This window comes from Aquarana catesbeiana, linkage group LG07 (assembly GCF_042186555.1).
Source record: "Aquarana catesbeiana isolate 2022-GZ linkage group LG07, ASM4218655v1, whole genome shotgun sequence".
Classification (NCBI taxonomy): domain Eukaryota; kingdom Metazoa; phylum Chordata; class Amphibia; order Anura; family Ranidae; genus Aquarana; species Aquarana catesbeiana.
Window position 1 is genome coordinate 158,487,639 of NC_133330.1, and position 17,239 is coordinate 158,504,877.

General features: G+C 49.4%; 2 protein-coding genes across 4 annotated transcripts in view; one reads left to right on the forward strand and one right to left on the reverse strand.

Moving 5' to 3' along the window:
* Positions 1–1,540, reverse strand: part of CEBPG (CCAAT enhancer binding protein gamma) — a 66,722-nt gene extending 65,182 nt beyond the window's left edge. The window contains exon 1 of one of the 2 annotated variants that reach the window (XM_073592771.1): positions 1,275–1,540. The gene's annotated coding sequence lies outside the window, so the exon portion shown is untranslated. The remainder of the gene's footprint in view (positions 1–1,274) is intronic. The other variant, XM_073592770.1, reaches the window with a different exon arrangement.
* A 47-nt stretch (positions 1,541–1,587) lies between these two features.
* Positions 1,588–17,239, forward strand: part of SMDT1 (single-pass membrane protein with aspartate rich tail 1) — a 35,008-nt gene continuing 19,356 nt past the window's right edge. Inside the window, exon 1 of one of the 2 annotated variants that reach the window (XM_073592773.1) lies at positions 1,588–1,864. In XM_073592773.1, coding sequence (XP_073448874.1) covers positions 1,712–1,864 — 153 coding nt within the window. In that variant the 5' untranslated portion in view covers positions 1,588–1,711. The remainder of the gene's footprint in view (positions 1,865–17,239) is intronic. The other variant, XM_073592772.1, reaches the window with a different exon arrangement.

Sequence of the window (17,239 nt, forward strand, 5' to 3'; positions counted from 1 at the left end):
TGGCCTCTGCCACGTTCCTACAGCTGGCGTCCAGCTTCTTTCAAAATTACACATCCAAACAGCATCAAAGATGTCAATACACTATATTTATTTCTATCCGCTCGCTTTATTGTTAAAATGACTGTGACATTCAAGACGTAGCTGGGTGTAGTAAGATGTCCGCTGCCTTCTTCTGACTGCAGATGTTCTGTCAGATGAGCAAACCTGGTAGTGGTGGACGCATGCGCAGCTGATGGAACGTCACTTCCATTACCTAATCTGACGGCTCGCCGATTCTGATGGACACCGGCCCTCTTGCAATGCCAGATTGCTCACATACACTGTACAAGACCTGACGTGTTATTCACGAATAGGCAGTAGGGATGAGTTTGTGCGTGTTTGGACACGAGTCTTAACCCACCTGACCTCATCCATGGTAGGCAGCCCCAAATCAGGTGCAACATCTGGCAAGGTTTCCCTGGAAGACACTAGTAATATAGCCTTCCCAGGGGGCACCTGTGAGGCCAGGGTTACGTCACCAATGCCTAAGGGGAACCAGAAGAAAAAGAGTGAAGCCCAGTATACACTATAAGAAATTTAGACAAACGATTGTCCGATTTTCCTCAAGATTTCACAGCAGATCGAAACCAAGGATGGTACTAATTGTACGAAAATTCTCAAACGACAAAAGTTTTTTGTTGTTGTTTATTGTTTCTGATCATGTGCAGTGTTTCATATCTGATTTTTCTCATACAAAAACAGTACATATTAAACGAAAATCATTGCTTCTGTTCACGTATGAGAAAAATTTTAGAGTTTGTCCCTTCGGAAATTTTGGTTTTGAAAGTCTGAATCGGATGTGGCAAGTTGTGTACACACTAGAGAAAATTGTACGATCGTTCCTCGGATGGAATTTCTCATAGTGTGTACCCCACTTTTGCTGATTCTACGAGTTGACTTTTGTGATGTTTTTAGGTGTGCTTCAGTTCTACGACCAGGAATAGAACACCGTCCACGCCGACTGTAGCCGGTCGGGATTGGCCACAGACGACATATATGGGAAGAGCGCTGAACGCTTTACAAACTCTTGCTGTAATTGTTCAGCCATCACGTCATACCCTATTGGTGATCTCCCAGGAATTAACCCTTACATTTCCATGGAACAGCTGGAAGTCCTAAGATTTGGAAGTTTCCAGGAAGATCGGAGAACTTCCGCCCACACTCCTCTCTCCATGTGAGTAGCAGTGCCCGATGTGCCCCCCCCAAGTACACCCTCCGCCTGAGCCCCCCAATACCTGATAAAGACGAGCCCTCCGCTGTCCGGGGAAGGAAGTCCTCTCCCTCCCCCCCGCGATCACCTTCTCCTAACACCACCACGGATGACCCTTTTCGTTCTCCGCCAGTCGTTTCGCTGACAGTAAGCTCACCGCACAAAGGATGGTTGCGAAATCATACGGGTCTTTCCCCGAAAAAGCAGCATGATGCAATCGTCTAAGTGACAGCTCGGGCAGCCAATTAAAAGGCGATTTGGAGGAGCCGCAGGTTGGCGAGAGGCCGCACTGTGGGCGGTAGAGGGCGCTCTGACGCTTACGTAATGGATAAAGTGTGTGACTGGACGGGCTTTCCGGGCAGGTCACGTGACGCGGCGAGGAGAGGTTTGGTCAGGTGGGTGTGATGTCACCCTGGGTTTCCGCTGTCACCTGAAGCTGCTGCTTGGCTCTGGAGCATAATAATGGCGGCCAGCGTCGGGCTTTACTCTGCACGGCTCGCGGCCAGGGCAGGAGGACTCCTGAGGGCGACGGGGAAACCTTCCACAGTGATTGGTGTGGCCCTCCGGACCGCTGTCACCACAAGCACCGGGGCCATTCATCCCAAACCGGAGAAAGTGAGTCCGTATAGGAGGAGGGGAGGGGGCTCAGTAATGGGATGTGTATGGTAAGAATTGTATATAGAAGGTCATACGCTGAAATCTCTCCATCCCTACCAACCACTCCTATGTCTCCTTCCATATACCAGCACTCCTGTCTCCTGGGGAGGACTAGGGCCCATTCACACCAAACACACAGTGGGCTGTATTAAAACACATCTTCACTCCAAAATTACCCCCTTGGTCTCATTTTAAGCAGAAATAATCTCTCCTATTGCTTTCAGCCAAAGAAGCCACCATCTTGGCCTCTGTTTGATCTGCAACTGCCATGATACTGCACATGTGATCAGGTACAACACCAGCCATTTAATGGTTTTTCAGTGACCGCTACCACTGACGTCAGCAGCACATTGCTCTGAAGGTCTGGCTTACTGTGTCCCGGAACTTCAGAGCCAGAACCGAGAGCTCCGCCGCACATGTGCAGGAGTGATGTCATCACAGCTCCGGCCACTCCCAGCGTCAGAACCTGCGATCCCAGAAGAAAAGATGGGAGAAGATGTCAGTCCTCTCAGCGTCTGAACGATCGTAGGGACAGAGGATACCAGTATAAGAACAGGATTCTTATGAGGCATGGTTCAGATCTGCACATGCATGTTTGGAGGTGCATGTTGTGTGTAGAGCACCCTATTCATTTCAATGGACTGCCCTCGCCATGAGAGACACAGGGAAAGAAGCTCCAACCATTTTTATTTTTTTTATTGCGCCACACAAAGTCGCATGGTGCTACAGCACCATGTGGTTTGGTGTACGAGAAAATTTGTCTTAGGTACCGATGTGTTGGGGTGCCCTTGCGCATCTGCTAAAGTGCGCCACGTTTCTCTGTGGGTTGGGAACTACCCAGCCACAGACGTGTGAACCTACCCTAAGAGGAGGAGGGGGGGGGGGGTTGATGTTAAGGATCATACAAATGAGGCCTCTGCTGGAAGAATAATTTTACTGACGGGACCTCTGAATTTTCAGGTTTAGCCCATACTTCTCCAATTTTCAAATCCCTTTTGCCCTCTCTGTTCTCAAGCTCTGCAATCAATGTCCTGCACCACCGGTCCTCTTATCAGTTGAATGACATTCAGTGTCATTCATCCTATTTCCTGTGAGCCCAGGAAGTCATGGCCTCTGGTGATGCATCATTGGGCTCACAGTACAGTTTTGCAGAGAATGGACATAATGTGAGCGCAGTTCTCTGCAACATTAAAGAAGGATCTTGATTGTCACTAACTTGATGGAAGACACACGGATATAGGGTATATATTCTGGATAGTTTTGTTTATCAAGTGGGGTGCTTTTGGGGGCAGTCTCTAAAGTCATGCACTTGGACTTTAAATGCTAGGTTCACTTTTAAAGAATGAGTTCACTTTGCAGGTAAAGAAATGTGCATTTATTTATTTATTTTTTGAGCCTTTAAAGCGTTACACCAGGGATCAGCAGATCGCTGATACCATGCAGGTCTCCTGCAGACCTGTCAGTGTATCTGTGTGCCTGTACATCCTGGTACACTAACCAGAAGAATCAATGAACTATTGAGCGCCGTGGTAGTTCATTGAGAACTACAAGCCGACTTGTCAGTCCTTGCAGTTCATTCACAGAACTGTGTGGGTGAATGACGTGGCCATGTGGGCAGAGCCCTGCACAGCCACATTGATTTAAAAAACTGACAGCTGGTACGGGGAATCGGGGGGATTGGACAGCGTCTGCAACATCGAGAACATGTTATATGTTCCACCCTTAAAACGGGTGGTACATGTAACGTTTCCAAAGGTCACCTTATCCTTTTAAAGAGGAGTTCCACCCAGGGAGTCCAGTAAAAAAAAAAAAAAAAGTCAGCAGCTACAAATACTGCAGCTGCTGACTTTTAATTGGACACTTACCTGTCCCTGGGTCCAGCGATGCAGGGGATCGAAGCCCCGCTCGTCTCCCCCTCCGTTCAGCGGCGCCGGGCTGTGGCTTCACAGCCTGGCACCCACTGCGCATGCGCGAGCGGCGCCGAGCGCCGTGATTGGCCGCTCAGTCACCTGGGACCTGTAATGGGTCCCAGATGATTGACAGGAGGGAGCAGAGCGGAGCCCTTCCTGTGCCGAGGGGGAAGTGATGTCATCAGCCCAGGCACTGGAAGGGGCAGACTACGAGGGACCCCCCTAGCAACAGGAATTTAGAGGTAAGTTAACCACTTCCCGCCCGCCCTATGGCGGATTGACGTCCGGGAAGTTGTTCTGTTATCCTGACTGGACGTCATATGACGTCCAGCAGGATAACATGCCGCAGCGCGCCCCCGGGGGCGCGCATCGCAGCGATTGGTGGAGCGGTGTGTCAGTCTGACACACCGATACGCCGATCTTGGTAAAGAGCCTCCGGCGGAGGCTCTTTACCACGTGATCAGCCGTGTCCAATCACGGCTGATCACGCTGTCAATAGGAAGAGCCGTTGATCGGCTCTTCCTCACTCGCGTCTGACAGACGCGAGTAGAGGAGAGCCGATCGGCGGCTCTCCTGGCAGGGGGGGGTCTGCGCTGATTGTTTATCAGCGCAGCCCCCCGCAGATCACCACACTGGACCACCAGGGATCGCCACTAGGACCACCAGTGAAGGGGCAACATGTGGATGGCCAGGTATGAACCCCATGGCCATCCACATGTGCCCAGTGTGCCAAATCTGTGCCAATCGGTGCCCACAAATGGGCACTGATTGGCACCATTATGTTGCAGTGATGCCCAGCAATGCCACCCTTAGGGGCATCACTGCAAACAAGCAGTGCCATCAGTGCCACCCATCAGTGTCCATTCATGCCACCTGTCAGTGCCCATCTATCAGTGTCCATCCATGCCCATCTGTGCCAACTATCAGTGCCACCCATAAGTGCCCATCAGTGCCGCCTACGAGTGCCCATCAGTGCCGCCTACGAGTGCCACCTCATCAGTGCCACCTCATCGGTGCCCATCAGTGCCCGTCAGTGCAGCCATATCAGTGCCCGTCATTGAAGAAGAAAACGTACTTATTTACAAAAAGTGTTAACAGAAACAAAGAAAAACTTTTTTTTTTTTCAAAATTTTCGGTCATTTTTTTATTTGTTGCGCAAAAAATAAAAACCGCAGAGGTGATCAAATACCACCAAAAGAAAGCTCTATTTGTGGGAACAAAATGATAAAAAATTTGTTTGGGTACAGTGTAGCATGACCGCGCAATTGTTATTCAAATTGCGACAGCGCTGAAAATTGGCCTGGGCGGGAAGGTGTCTAAGTGCCTGGTATTGAAGTGGTTAAAAAAAAAAAAATCCAAATTTTTTTTGTTTTTTAGGATTTTTCATGTATTTTTGTTTTTTTTGGGGTGGAACCCCACTTTAAGGGAAAAAAAATAAATGCACATATATTTTTTTTTTTTTCTCCACAAGAACCTGCAAAGCACTGCACATGCAATCGGTGAATTGCGTGGTGTGCCTCCTGGGTTCTTCAGGGGAGCCTTGACAAAATGCCTAAAAATTGCCACAGGTTTTTACTTTGCAGCATTACAACCCTGGGCACTGTGCGGGTCAAGCCACTGGCACCCTGACAACCCTGGGCACTGTGCGGGTCAAGCCACTGGCACCCTGACAACCCTGGGCACTGTGTGGGTCAAGCCACTGGCACCCTGACAACCCTGGGCACTGTGTGGGTCAAGCCACTGGCACCCTGACAACCCTGGGCACTGTGTGGGTCAAGCCACTGGCACCCTGACAACCCTGGGCACTGTGTGGGTCAAGCCACTGGCATTCTGACAACCAATGACATCACTGGATGATAACGACAGGTGCTTGCATAGCATCCTTGTTTACTCCTCCTCCTCTAGCCCTCTCCATCAGCACTGGGGTCACATTAGCAAGTAGAAGAGGAGAATCTGAGGGAGAAGTGAAACGCTAGAATACTAGTCAGTACCAGTTTGCAATAGTGGAGAAATAAATCGCTTCTAATGTTGGATGACCCATGTGTATGGATGTTGCTGCTATATGTAAAACTATTTGTTTTTTTTGTTTTTTTTAAGTTTTAGAATGGTGTACAAAATTTTAAAGGGTGCCACACCTGAAGGAAGGTTGAGGAACACTGCTCTATAGTATGTATATAGAGCTGTCTGCTGCTTCATTCCTCAGTATGAATAACTTCTGACAAGTTTTCCTGACACCAAGAGAAAATGGTTACACGGGAGGGAGCTCCAGCAGATTGACAGCCTCAGCTCTGTTCCTATGTGCTGTGTGGATGGGGGGGGGTGTCTTTTCCCTCCAATGAGATCTTGCAGCTCTCTTCACTGAGCTCTATAGTGTGCACTTTCAGCTCTCCACCCCCCTTTCCTGACCGCTCAGACAAGCTTTATAAATTCTGCACTTTAAACAGATGTAGAGAAGTGAAGACTGCAGATAAACAGGTACAACGTATGTAGGAAGATATGTTTAATCTGTGTATCACCTGAGGCCTGTCTTTTCACTTTGTAAGGGCTTACAACCACTTTAGGTGAACTTTCAACATTTAGGCAAAATGTCATTTTTATTTGCATAACGTTGAGCCCACACCTTCAGACACTTACCACCAGTTTATTAACGTAAGTAGTAGTAAGTAAAGTAGGTGAGCTCTGACTGTGTGTGTGGCTGTGTTTGATCTGTTTGTTTTGGGTGCATGCATTGTCTCATACCATTTGTGCATTACATGTACTGTGTGTGAAAAACATGGATAGAGGAACTGCCCCTGCTGGCTATTGTATCCAGACAGGTGCTTTCACAGCTGTCAGAGTACCCAAACAGTCAGTCTGGCCGCAGTCACTGTTTGGCTAAAGATTGTGATATGGGGGGGCCTGACAGAGAGCAGACCAGTTGGTCTTTCCTTCATAACAGAACATGTATTGAGCTAAATTTAGCACTAAGGGCAGACTCTTCCAACGAGAAACTAAAACCGGAATTTAGGCTTTACTATCATATACCAATTGCTTGGGCAAACTACATAGTTCATTTTTTTTTTTTTTTTTTCCCTGTTCATCTTTCAGGACAGCCACCATAGAGAGGCTCCTTCCATCTCGGGAAACACCGCCTTTATATTGCAAGATTTAAGCCTCACCGTCCTGCCCACCCCTCAGTTCTGGTGTGTCCTTTGGCGGGGAGACACCGCTAAGGGGACGGGGCTGAACAGCCAGGGAGGCTGAGGCCGATTGTTTCCTCAGGGGGGAGACGAGTCCCTCTCAGTAGGCTAGGGAGCCTGGATGGTACCTGGATGACTGCATCTTGCGTGTGCACCAGCTTCTCTTGGGGAAGCAGAAACTCTAGGGGGGTCCGTTTTCTTCTGCCCAGGTGGAGGCGTTGCAGAAGTGCACCAATGCCGCCCTGCACTTTGCAGCCAGCGATGGAGCTCTGGAAGCTAGGCCGGGTGATGTCAGTTCCAGCAGGGGTCTTGCTCTTCTGCCGGACCAGCAGCTTTTGGTTCCGGCCGCAGGATCTGAAAGTTGGCTGGGCTGGTGCGGCCTTGTTTCTGCTATGGAGACAGCGCACTGAGGCAGGAGAGATCACCGATCTTCAGCGGGCAAATGTTGGAAGCGGAGGCTTCACGAGCAGCTCCTGAAGACTCTAGCACCAGCCACTCAAAGGTAAGCGGAACCCTGGGGTGGTGGGTGTTCCCTTACCCTGTCCCGGAAGCTCCACGGGTGTTTGTTCCCCTTGGTGGTCGGGGGGGGTGGAATGGGGGGTGTGCATCTGGGACCCTGGTGGTGGTCGTTCCTGGGGAGGGCACCCCTGGGGGTCCTCTGTGTTAAGCGCTGGTGGTCAATGCAGGCATTTATGACTGCTCTCTTTTGGGTCTGTATTTCAGAGCAAGGCCACGGATAAAGTCAAGGTGCCCCACAACTCCAAGAAGAAATGTCCTTCATGCAGAGCCACGATGGGGGAATCTTGGATCAAGGCACTCTTTTTAAGGAGTGCATTGAGGGGTTAGTGAGGGAGCATTCAGCGGAACAATGTATTGACCTAGCAGCGTCCGAGGAGCTTTCTAGCACCTGCCAGTCTTTTAAGGCACTCTTTTTCTAGCTTCCAGATGCTGCAGCCCCAGGTTAATCCTCCACCAGCGCAGTAGAGCATTGCGCCAAGCTCAGCGGATGCTCCCTCTGTGAGCAGAGAGAGGCCAGGGGGCTCCAGAGAGGAAATTGAGGAAGAGTCAGACAGCGACTCTTCAGACTCCCAAGGGGAGTCAGAGGGAGAGGGGTGGATGGGGAATCCACAAGAACATCTCGCTACAAACTTTCCCTAGAGGAAGTGGAGGAGCTCTTAGGAGCTATTCATACCACTTTAGGAATCCAGGGGGAAAAGAGGAAGCTGTCACACCAGGACTAGATGTACAAGGGCCTTGGGGAGCACAAAAAGAGTGTTTCTGGTCCACAATGTCTTTGTCGATGCCATCAAGAGGGAGTGGCAAGACCCCGAAAGGAAACCTTTCTTTTCAATTGCTCTGAAATGCAGGTTTCCCTTTGTGGAAGAGGAGACGCTAGTCTGGAATAAATCACCTGAACTAGACGCAGCCTTTTCACAGGTCTCCAGGCATACTGACCTGGCCTGGAGGACATGGGGGGCGCATTCAGACCCCATGGACAAGAGGTCGGACTCGCTCCTTGAAGAAATCCTGGGACTCGTCACTGGGAAACCTCTAGCCCGCCATGGTGGCCACAGTGGTGGCCCACAACATGGAATATTGGTTGACACAGATTAGGGCGCACATTGAAACAGGAACGCCAAAAGAAACGATCCTGACTTCTTTCCCCATGCTCCTTAAAGGGGTGGCATACAGCTGAATCGGTACCCAAGATCCGCACCCCTGACCAATTCAGCAAGGGCCCTATAGCTTAAGACGTGGCAGGGAGATGGCGTGTCCAAGGTCAAGCTCTGCGGATTCCACTCACAGGGGATTTGTTTGGGCCAGGTTTGGAGGCCGTCTTGGATTGGACAGCCGACGAGACAAAGGCCTTTCCCATTAAGAGGAAATATGGAGAGCAGACTCTCGCCCTTAGAGGAAGTTTGAAGCCCCAAAACCTGATCGTCAGAAAAAGGTTTAGGGGCAGAAGGGCGTGGGGGCGATTATTTTTTTTTTTTTTCACCCTTCTGAACAGCCCATAAAAGACCCAATGATGGATTAACCACAGTGGGAGGAAGATTGGGGGCCTTCCTCCCACAGTGGGAGATGATCACCTCCAACCAGTTTGTGTTTGGGATCATAAGAAGAGGATACCGGCTGGAGTTTTCAAAACCTCCCCCGCTCAGACTTCTGATCACTGAGCTGGCAAAGTGTGCAGAAAAGCTGTCAGCTCTTCTATCCCCCCTACAGGAGTTGGAGGAACAGGAGGAGGTAGTACGAGTCCCAACAGGAGAGACCGGCAGAGGCTTTAATTCCCACATCTTTGTGGTCCGCAAGCCTTTGGGAAAGTTCAGGCTTATCCTGAACCTGAAGCCTCTGAACATCTCAGTAACCAGGAGGTTCAGAATGGACTCGGTGAAGGCACTTCTTCCCCCCGAACTGCTTCATGGAATTGATAGATTTGAAAGACTCCTATCTGCACATCCCTGTCACAGAAGGCTACCAGAAGTTCCTTAGGTTGGCGGTAAAAACCAGAGAAGGGAGGTTCCATCTACAGTTTAGGGCCCTCTTCTTTGGTCTATACCGACACCCCCCCCCCACCCCCACCCCCACCCCCGCGCATCTTCACCAAAGTTATGTGCGGAGGTCCTGGCTTTTCTGTAGCTCAGAGGCATCTCGGTAGTCGCATACTTGGACGATCTGCTGTTTGCCTCTTCCGTGGAGCAGTTGTCCGAGGACCTAGAAAGCTTGGGGTGGCTCTTGAACCTGGAGAAATCCAACTTGGTTACATTCCAAAAGGTCACCTTCTTGGGCTACGTGTTGGATTCAACAAAGCAGAAGGTCTTCCTTCCCTTAGAGAAAATCCAGAAGGTGGACAGGGCAATGTTGTCTCAATAAGGCAAGCCACGTCAGCTTTGGGCTTACGAACATCCACGCTCCCAGCAGTGGGCAGGGCTGCATTTTTGCCCTTTGCAGCTGTTCATTCTGGGGGTTTGGGACCACAGTCAGGGGTCCCTGGACTCCCTGATATTTTACATAGTCACATAGTAGGTGAGGTCGAAAAAAGACACAAGTTCATCAAGTCCAGCCTATGTGTGCCGAGTCAAGTCAAGAGGTCCCTTTGGAGAAAGGAGACAAATCTGTCACAAGGCCTGGAGTGGGTCCTACACCTAGATTGGGGGCACACCTAGATTCCCAGATGGTGCAAGGTACCTGGGTGAGAGAGGACGCAAAGAAGTCCTTGAACTGGAGAGAGCTGAGAGCAATAGCCTTGGCACTCAGAGCCTTTCAAAGAACTCCAGGGACAGCGCGTGCGGGTCCGCTCAAACAGCTCCTCAGCGGTGGCCTATATCAACAGGCAAGGGGGTACCAGGAGCAGATCCCTGTGGGTCCTGGTGGAAACCATCCTCAAGTGGGCTGAAGCCAATGTTCTATCCCTCTCGGGGGAACAGAATCAGGTAGCAGACTTTTTCAGCAGGAAAATGCTAAGGAAGGAGCGACTGGTATTTGAACCAGGACATCTTGAGATAGTCACTCGAAACTGGGGGGTGCCATGTCTGGACCTCTTCGCTTTGAGGGAGAACACAAAGGCGTGCCTCTTCTTCTTCTCCCTGAGCAGATGGGACGGGGTGGTCGGATTGGACACACTGGCTCAGAGCTGGCAGTTCTCCGGGTGTTATGCTTTCCCCCCTCCTCCTATACCAGCAGTATTGAGAAAATTTCCGTCGGAAAACACAACTCTCATTCTAATCGCACAACACTGGTCCAGGAGGCCATGGTTCTCCATCTTGAAGGACCTGGCCGTGGAACCTCCCCTGGATTCTGCCTATCCAGGAGGATTTTCTTTCTCAGGGGCCGATCTGTTGTCCCCAGGTAGAGTGGTGTAATCTTGCAGCCTGGCTACCGAGGAGGAAATGTTGAGTGGTAAGGGTTTCTCGGATCGTTTAGTGGCGACTCTCTTAGCTTGCCCCCCCCCCTTCTTCTTTTTTTTTTTTTTTAATTTATCTTTTTCTGCAACCTATCCACCTATCCACGCTTCAATAGCTGGTGCACAGAAAGCACCTTTGACGTACGCAGCTCAGTAGCAGTGTTGGAATTTCTGCAATCAGGAGCGGACAAGGGGTTAGCCCTTAGCACTTTGAAAGGACAGGTATCCGCTTTGGTGAAATTCCTGGAAAAGCCACTAGCAACAGATCCATGGATAGCCAGGTTTTTTAAAACCTTAGGCAGACAGAGAACAGTCAGACAGTCAGAACACCCCCCTTCCCCGTGTGGTATCACTCCTTGGTGTTACAGGCCCTCACTGGGGAGCCATTTGTGTGTGTGTGTGTGTGTGTGTATGTATGTATGTATGTGGATCTGGCCTTTTTGCCAAAGGTGGCCTCTAAGTTTCATGGAGGCCAGGAAATTATTTTTCCTACCTTTGTGTTTTGAGTCCTGTGAGGTAACCGAAACATGTTTTTCATCAATTCGGTATTAGAAAGTGTGTCCTTCAGTACCAAAACAGTTAAGGAAATCTGATTCCATTTTGTGTTATTTTCAGAGGTTAGGAAAGGGTCCAGAGCCTCTGGACGTACAATAGCCAGATGGTTGAGGTTGGCCATTATTCAGGGCCATGTGGTCGGGGGGGTTGGAGTCCCCGGAGGGTATTAAGGCACATTCCACCAGGGCAATGGCGACTTCTCAAGCAGAGTGGGCTGGTGCTTCTCTAGAGCAGATCTGTACAGCTGCAACGTGGTCCAGCTTTGCCACCTTTTTTGAAGCACTACAGGTTGGACCTGCTATTGGCCAAAGACCAGGACTATAGGCGTAAAGTGCTGCAGGCAGTAGTCCCACCCTAAGGAAAGGTGCTCGCTTATCCACTCTGTGGTGGCTGTCCTGAAAGATGAACAAGGGAAAAACAGTTACTCTTACCGGTAATATCCTTTTCCAGGAGTCTTTCAGGTTAGCACCGGTACCCACCCAAATTGTTGGCTAAATTGAGAGCTCATCACATGAGACCATCAGGTAAGATAAAGGTTAGTATGACGTATTCTTGTGTCTCCCCAGCTGGCCGGAGGTACTCTTAAAGAACTGAGGGGCCGGCAGAACGGTGAGGCTTAAATCTTGCCATATAAGGCAGTGTTTCCTGAGATGGGTGGAGCCTCGCTATGGTGGCTGTCCTGAGACTCCTGGAAAAGGATGTTACCGCTTATGCCGCGTACACACGAGCAGACTTCTCGTCAGACTGAACTCCGAAGGACTTTTCGACGGAGTTCCAACAAAACGGACTTGCCTACACACGATCACACCAAAGTCCGATCGTTTTGAACGTGATGACGTACAACCGGACTAGAATAAGGAAGTTCATAGCCAGTAGCCAATAGCTGCCCTTGTGTAGTTTTTGGTCCGTCGGTCTAGCATACAGACAAACGGATTTTTCGATAGAGATCCGTCGGAAAGATTTGAAACTTGTTCTATTTCTAAGGTCCGTCGGATTATCAGACAGATAAAGTCGATGAAGCCCACGCGATCGAATTGTCCGGATTCTTTCCGTCAGACCTTTGATGCTGGAAAGTCCGGACGTGTGTACGCGGCATAAGAGTAACTCCGTTTTTTTTTTTTTTTTTTTTTTGTTTTTTTAACCACTTGACGACCGCCTCACGCCGATTTACGTCGGCAAGGTGGCACGGACAGGCAAAATCACGTACATATACGTGATTTGCCTTCCGCGGGTGGGGGGTCCGAACGGTCCCCCCCGGTGCTCGAGGCGGTCGCCATTTCTTCCCGGGCGATGAGAGGTGAGGGGGAGGCCATCCATTGTTGGCCACCCCCTCCCGATCGCTCCCGGCGAATGAGAATGCTTCCTTTCCCTCTGTAATGTAAACAGAGGGAAAGGAAGTGATGTCATCCCTCCTCGAGTCGGTCTTTTTGATCCGGCGCCGAGGAGAGAAGACATCAAGTAAGTCTGCACAACACTACACTAACAGTAGAACACGCCAGGCACACTTGTCACCCCCCGATCACCCCCCTGTACCCCCTGTCACTCTGACACCAATAGCATTTTATTTTTTTTTTTTTTTTTTTTTTTTTTTGCATTGGTGTTAGTTTGTGTCAGTTACAAGTGTTAGGGCAGTTAGGTTAGCCCCCTTAAGGTCTAGGGTACCCCCCCTTAGGTCCAGGGTACCCCCCTAACCCCCCCCTAATAAAAGTTAACCCCTTGATTACCCCCCGTCACCAGTGTCGCTAAGCGATCGTTTTTCTGATCGCTGTATTAGTGACACAGGTGACGCTAGTTAGGGAGGTAAGTATATAGGTTCGCTGTCAGTGTTTTATAGCGACAGGGACCCCCATATACTACCTGCTAAAGGTTTTAACCCCCTGATTGCCCCCTAGTTAACCCTTTCACCAGCGATCACCGTATAAGTGTTACGGGTGACGCTGGTTAGCTAGTTTGTTTTTTGTAGTTTATTATAGTTTTAGGGCACCCGCCGTTTATTACCCTATAAAGGTTTAACCCCCTAATTGCCCGGCGGTGATATAAATTACATTTTTAGGGTCAGATAAGGTCTGCGTCGCCCCAGGCAGTGTCAGGTTAGCGCCAGTACCGCTAAAACCCACGCACGCAGCATACACCTCCCTTAGTGCTATAGTATCTGAGCGGATCGATATCTGATCCGATCTATACTCCCCAGCAGTTTAGGGTTCCCTGAAACGCAGTGTTAGCGGGATCAGCCCAGATACCTGCTAGCACCTGCGTTTTGCTCCTCGGCCCAGCCCTGCCCAGCCCACCCAAGTGCAGTATCGATCGATAACTGACACTTACAAAACACTAAGCACACATAACTGCAGCGTTCGCAGAGTCAGGCCTGATCCCTGCGATCGCTAACAGTTTTTTGGTAGCGTTTTGATACAGTCGCTGACAGTCAGGAGCTTTTTTGCCTGTGAGTCTCACTAGTGTACCCCTAAATTTAGAGCCCAAAATGGCAAATCGAAGGTACACTAGTGAAGAGGCCTACACGTTTCTGAGTATGACAGATAGTGAAGAGGAAGTCACTCATCTGTCAAGTTCAGGCTCAGAATACGAACCTGTAGAGGACAGCGGCTCCATGACAGATAGCTCTGACGACAGAGTTGTGGTCCCTGCTAAGGTCAGGCGTACCAGACCCCAATCTTCTTCTGTCCTTGAAGTGCAAGAACCGCAGGTCCCTCGTATGGAGCAGAGAAGTACTAGCGCCGCTATTCCTTCTGGTGAACTGGCAAGCACCAGCGGCCTAGTACACCCTGGTCGTACATCCAGCACTGCAGTATCACGTGGTGACGTGGCGAGTCCCATAAGTGCAGTTCAAGCTGGCGAGGTGGCAAGCACTAGTAGTGTCCCGCTGCCACCAAGAAGACAAAGACAGGCCCGTCGTGCCCATAGTGCCCTTCCTGCTGCAATGGCCAATCCGAATTGGGAACCCTCCACTTCTGCAGCACCCGTACTTCCCCCTTTCACTGGCCAACCCGGAATTCAGGTGGAAACAGTTGACTTTACGCCACTGGATTTTTATTCACTGTTTTTCACCGAAGATCTCTATAGATCTATTGTGGACCAAAGCAATTTATACGCTGGTCAACACATCGCCGCTAATCCCCAGTCCTCCCTTGCCAGAGATTGGAGTCCAATTACGGTCTCCGAATTTAAGACCTTTCTGGGCCTTTCCCTCCTCATGGGGTTGAATAAAAAGAGTAAGTTGTGGTCATATTGGTCCACTGACCCAATTTACCATTCACCCTTGTTCTCTGCTTCCATGGCCAGGGCACGATACGAGCAGATTTTGCGGTTCATGCACTTCAACGACAATGAACTCTGTCGTCCTCGTGGAGACCCTGCATACGATCGGCTCTACAAAATTCGGCCCCTCGTAAACCACTTCTACCAACGTTTTGCAGACTTGTTTACCCCCCATCAAGTTGTCTGCATTGATGAGTCCCTGATTAAATTTTCTGGCCGCTTGTCATTCAAACAGTACCTTCCCAGCAAGCGTGCCAGATACGGGGTCAAGATGTATAAGCTCTGTGACAGGGCCACAGGCTATACATATAGTTTTATGGTTTACGAGGGCAAAGATAGTCGCGTAGAGCCGACAAACTGCCCTGACTACATAGGAAGCGCTGGCAAGATAGTGTGGGACTTGGTGTCACCCTTATTCGGAAAGGGGTACCACTTGTACGTGGACAATTATTATACGAGCGTGCCACTTTTTAGTCACTTGTTTGATCAGCAGATTGGAGCATGTGGCACCGTGCGACCTGATCGCCGGGGCTTTCCCCAGCGGCTTGTAGATTCCCGTCTTAGGATGGGGGAGAGAGCCTGCTTGAAGTATAATAATTTGCTCGCTATGAAGTGGAGGGATAAGAAGAATGTTTTCGTTCTCACCTCCCTTCATGCAGACACGACGACCCAAATTCCTACGGCGACTGGTGTTGTGGAGAAACCCCTCTGTGTCCACGAATACAACCTTAATATGGGAGGGGTGGACCTCAACGACCAGTTGTTGGCGCCGTACCTAGTTGCCCGTAAGGCCAGACGCTGGTACAAAAAAGTGTCTGTTTATTTATTTCAATTGGCTTTGCTGAACGCTCATGTGCTATACAGAGCTTCAGGACAGACTGGATCCTTCCTTAAATTCCAGGAAGAGATCGTCAGAGCCCTTCTGTTTCCAGACGGTGCTCTGCCTCACCTTCCCCAACCAAATGCAGTAAGCCGGCTGCATGAGCGGCATTTTCTTTATGCCATCCCGAGTACCCCTACCCAACGAGCCCCCCAAAAAAGATGTGTCTGCAGCAAGCGCGGATTTAGGCGTGACACCCGGTCTTATTGTCCCTCCTGTCCTGGCAATCCTGGTCTTTGCATGGGTGAATGCTTTGAACGCTACCATGCATTAGTTGAGTATTAGCGTAGGGTTCAGCACTGCACAGACTAGGCACACTAACACAGGGTCTCCCAAGATGCCATTGCATTTTGAGAGACCCAAACCTGGAACGAGTTACAAAAGTTAAAAGTTACTAAAAAAAAGTGTAAAAAAATAAAAAAAAAATTTAAAAAAATAAAAACACAAAAAAAATAGAAAATTAAAAAACCAAAAATAGTTGTTTTATTGCGCGCTCTCTCTCTCTCTCTCTCTCTCTCTCTCTCTCTCTCTCTCTCTCTCTATTCTCTCTCTATTGTTCTGCTCTTTTTTACTCTATTCTATTCTGCAATGTTTTATTGTTGTTATGTTTTACCATGTTTGCTTTTCAGATTTTTTTTATACTTTTACCGTTTACTGTGTTTTGTTGGTAACCGTTTTATTGTTTTCAGGTACGCCATTCAGTTGCAGCGCGGATTTATTTATCTTGACAGCAACAGCGTTTGCTCCCACGATATATAAAGCCGTGACTCCAGCGCTGTCGGAGGTGATTTCACCACCACAGTTACATACTTCAGCATATATGCCGAAGCGTGGGGCAGCAGTGGGTGGAGGAGCAATTTGCTCCTGCCTTTTGCGGGAGGATACCCCCATGCTTCGGCATATATAAATGGCGCATGTATGCCCATCATTAGAAGTGGGTGGATGAAGGGAGGTATTCTAATGGTGGGCATACCCACCGATCAATATCTTTTTTTCGTTCAGCCCACAGGCTACATGAAAAAAAAGTTTACAATATATGCCTAACAAGGACCAGCAACGTACTGGTATGTTGCTGGACTTTGAGTGGTTATACCAGAATGATGCCTGCAGGTTTAGGTATCATCTTGGTATCATTCTTTTCAGCCAGCGGTCGGCTTTCATGTAAAAGCAATCCTAGCGGCTAATTAGCCTCTAGACTGCTTTTGCAAGCAGTGGGAGGGAATGCCCCCCCCCCCCCCCCCCCCACCGTCTTCCATGTTTTTCTCTGGCTTTCCTGTCCCAACAGGGAACCTGAAAATGCAGCCGGTGATTCAGCCAGCTGACCATAGAGCTGATCAGAGACCAGAATGGCTCCAAACATCTCTATGGCCTAAAACTGGAAGCTACGAGCATTTCATGACTTAGATTTCGCCGAATGTAAACGGCGCCATTGGGAAATTGGGAAAGCATTTTATCACACCGATCTTGGTGTGGTCAGATGCTTTGAGGGCAGAGGAGAGATCTAGGGTCTAATAGAGCCCAATTTTAAAAAAAAAAGAGTACCTGTCACTACCTATTGCTATCATAGGGGATATTTACATTCCCTGAGATAACAATAAAATTAATAAAAAATAAATAAAAATGAAAGGAACA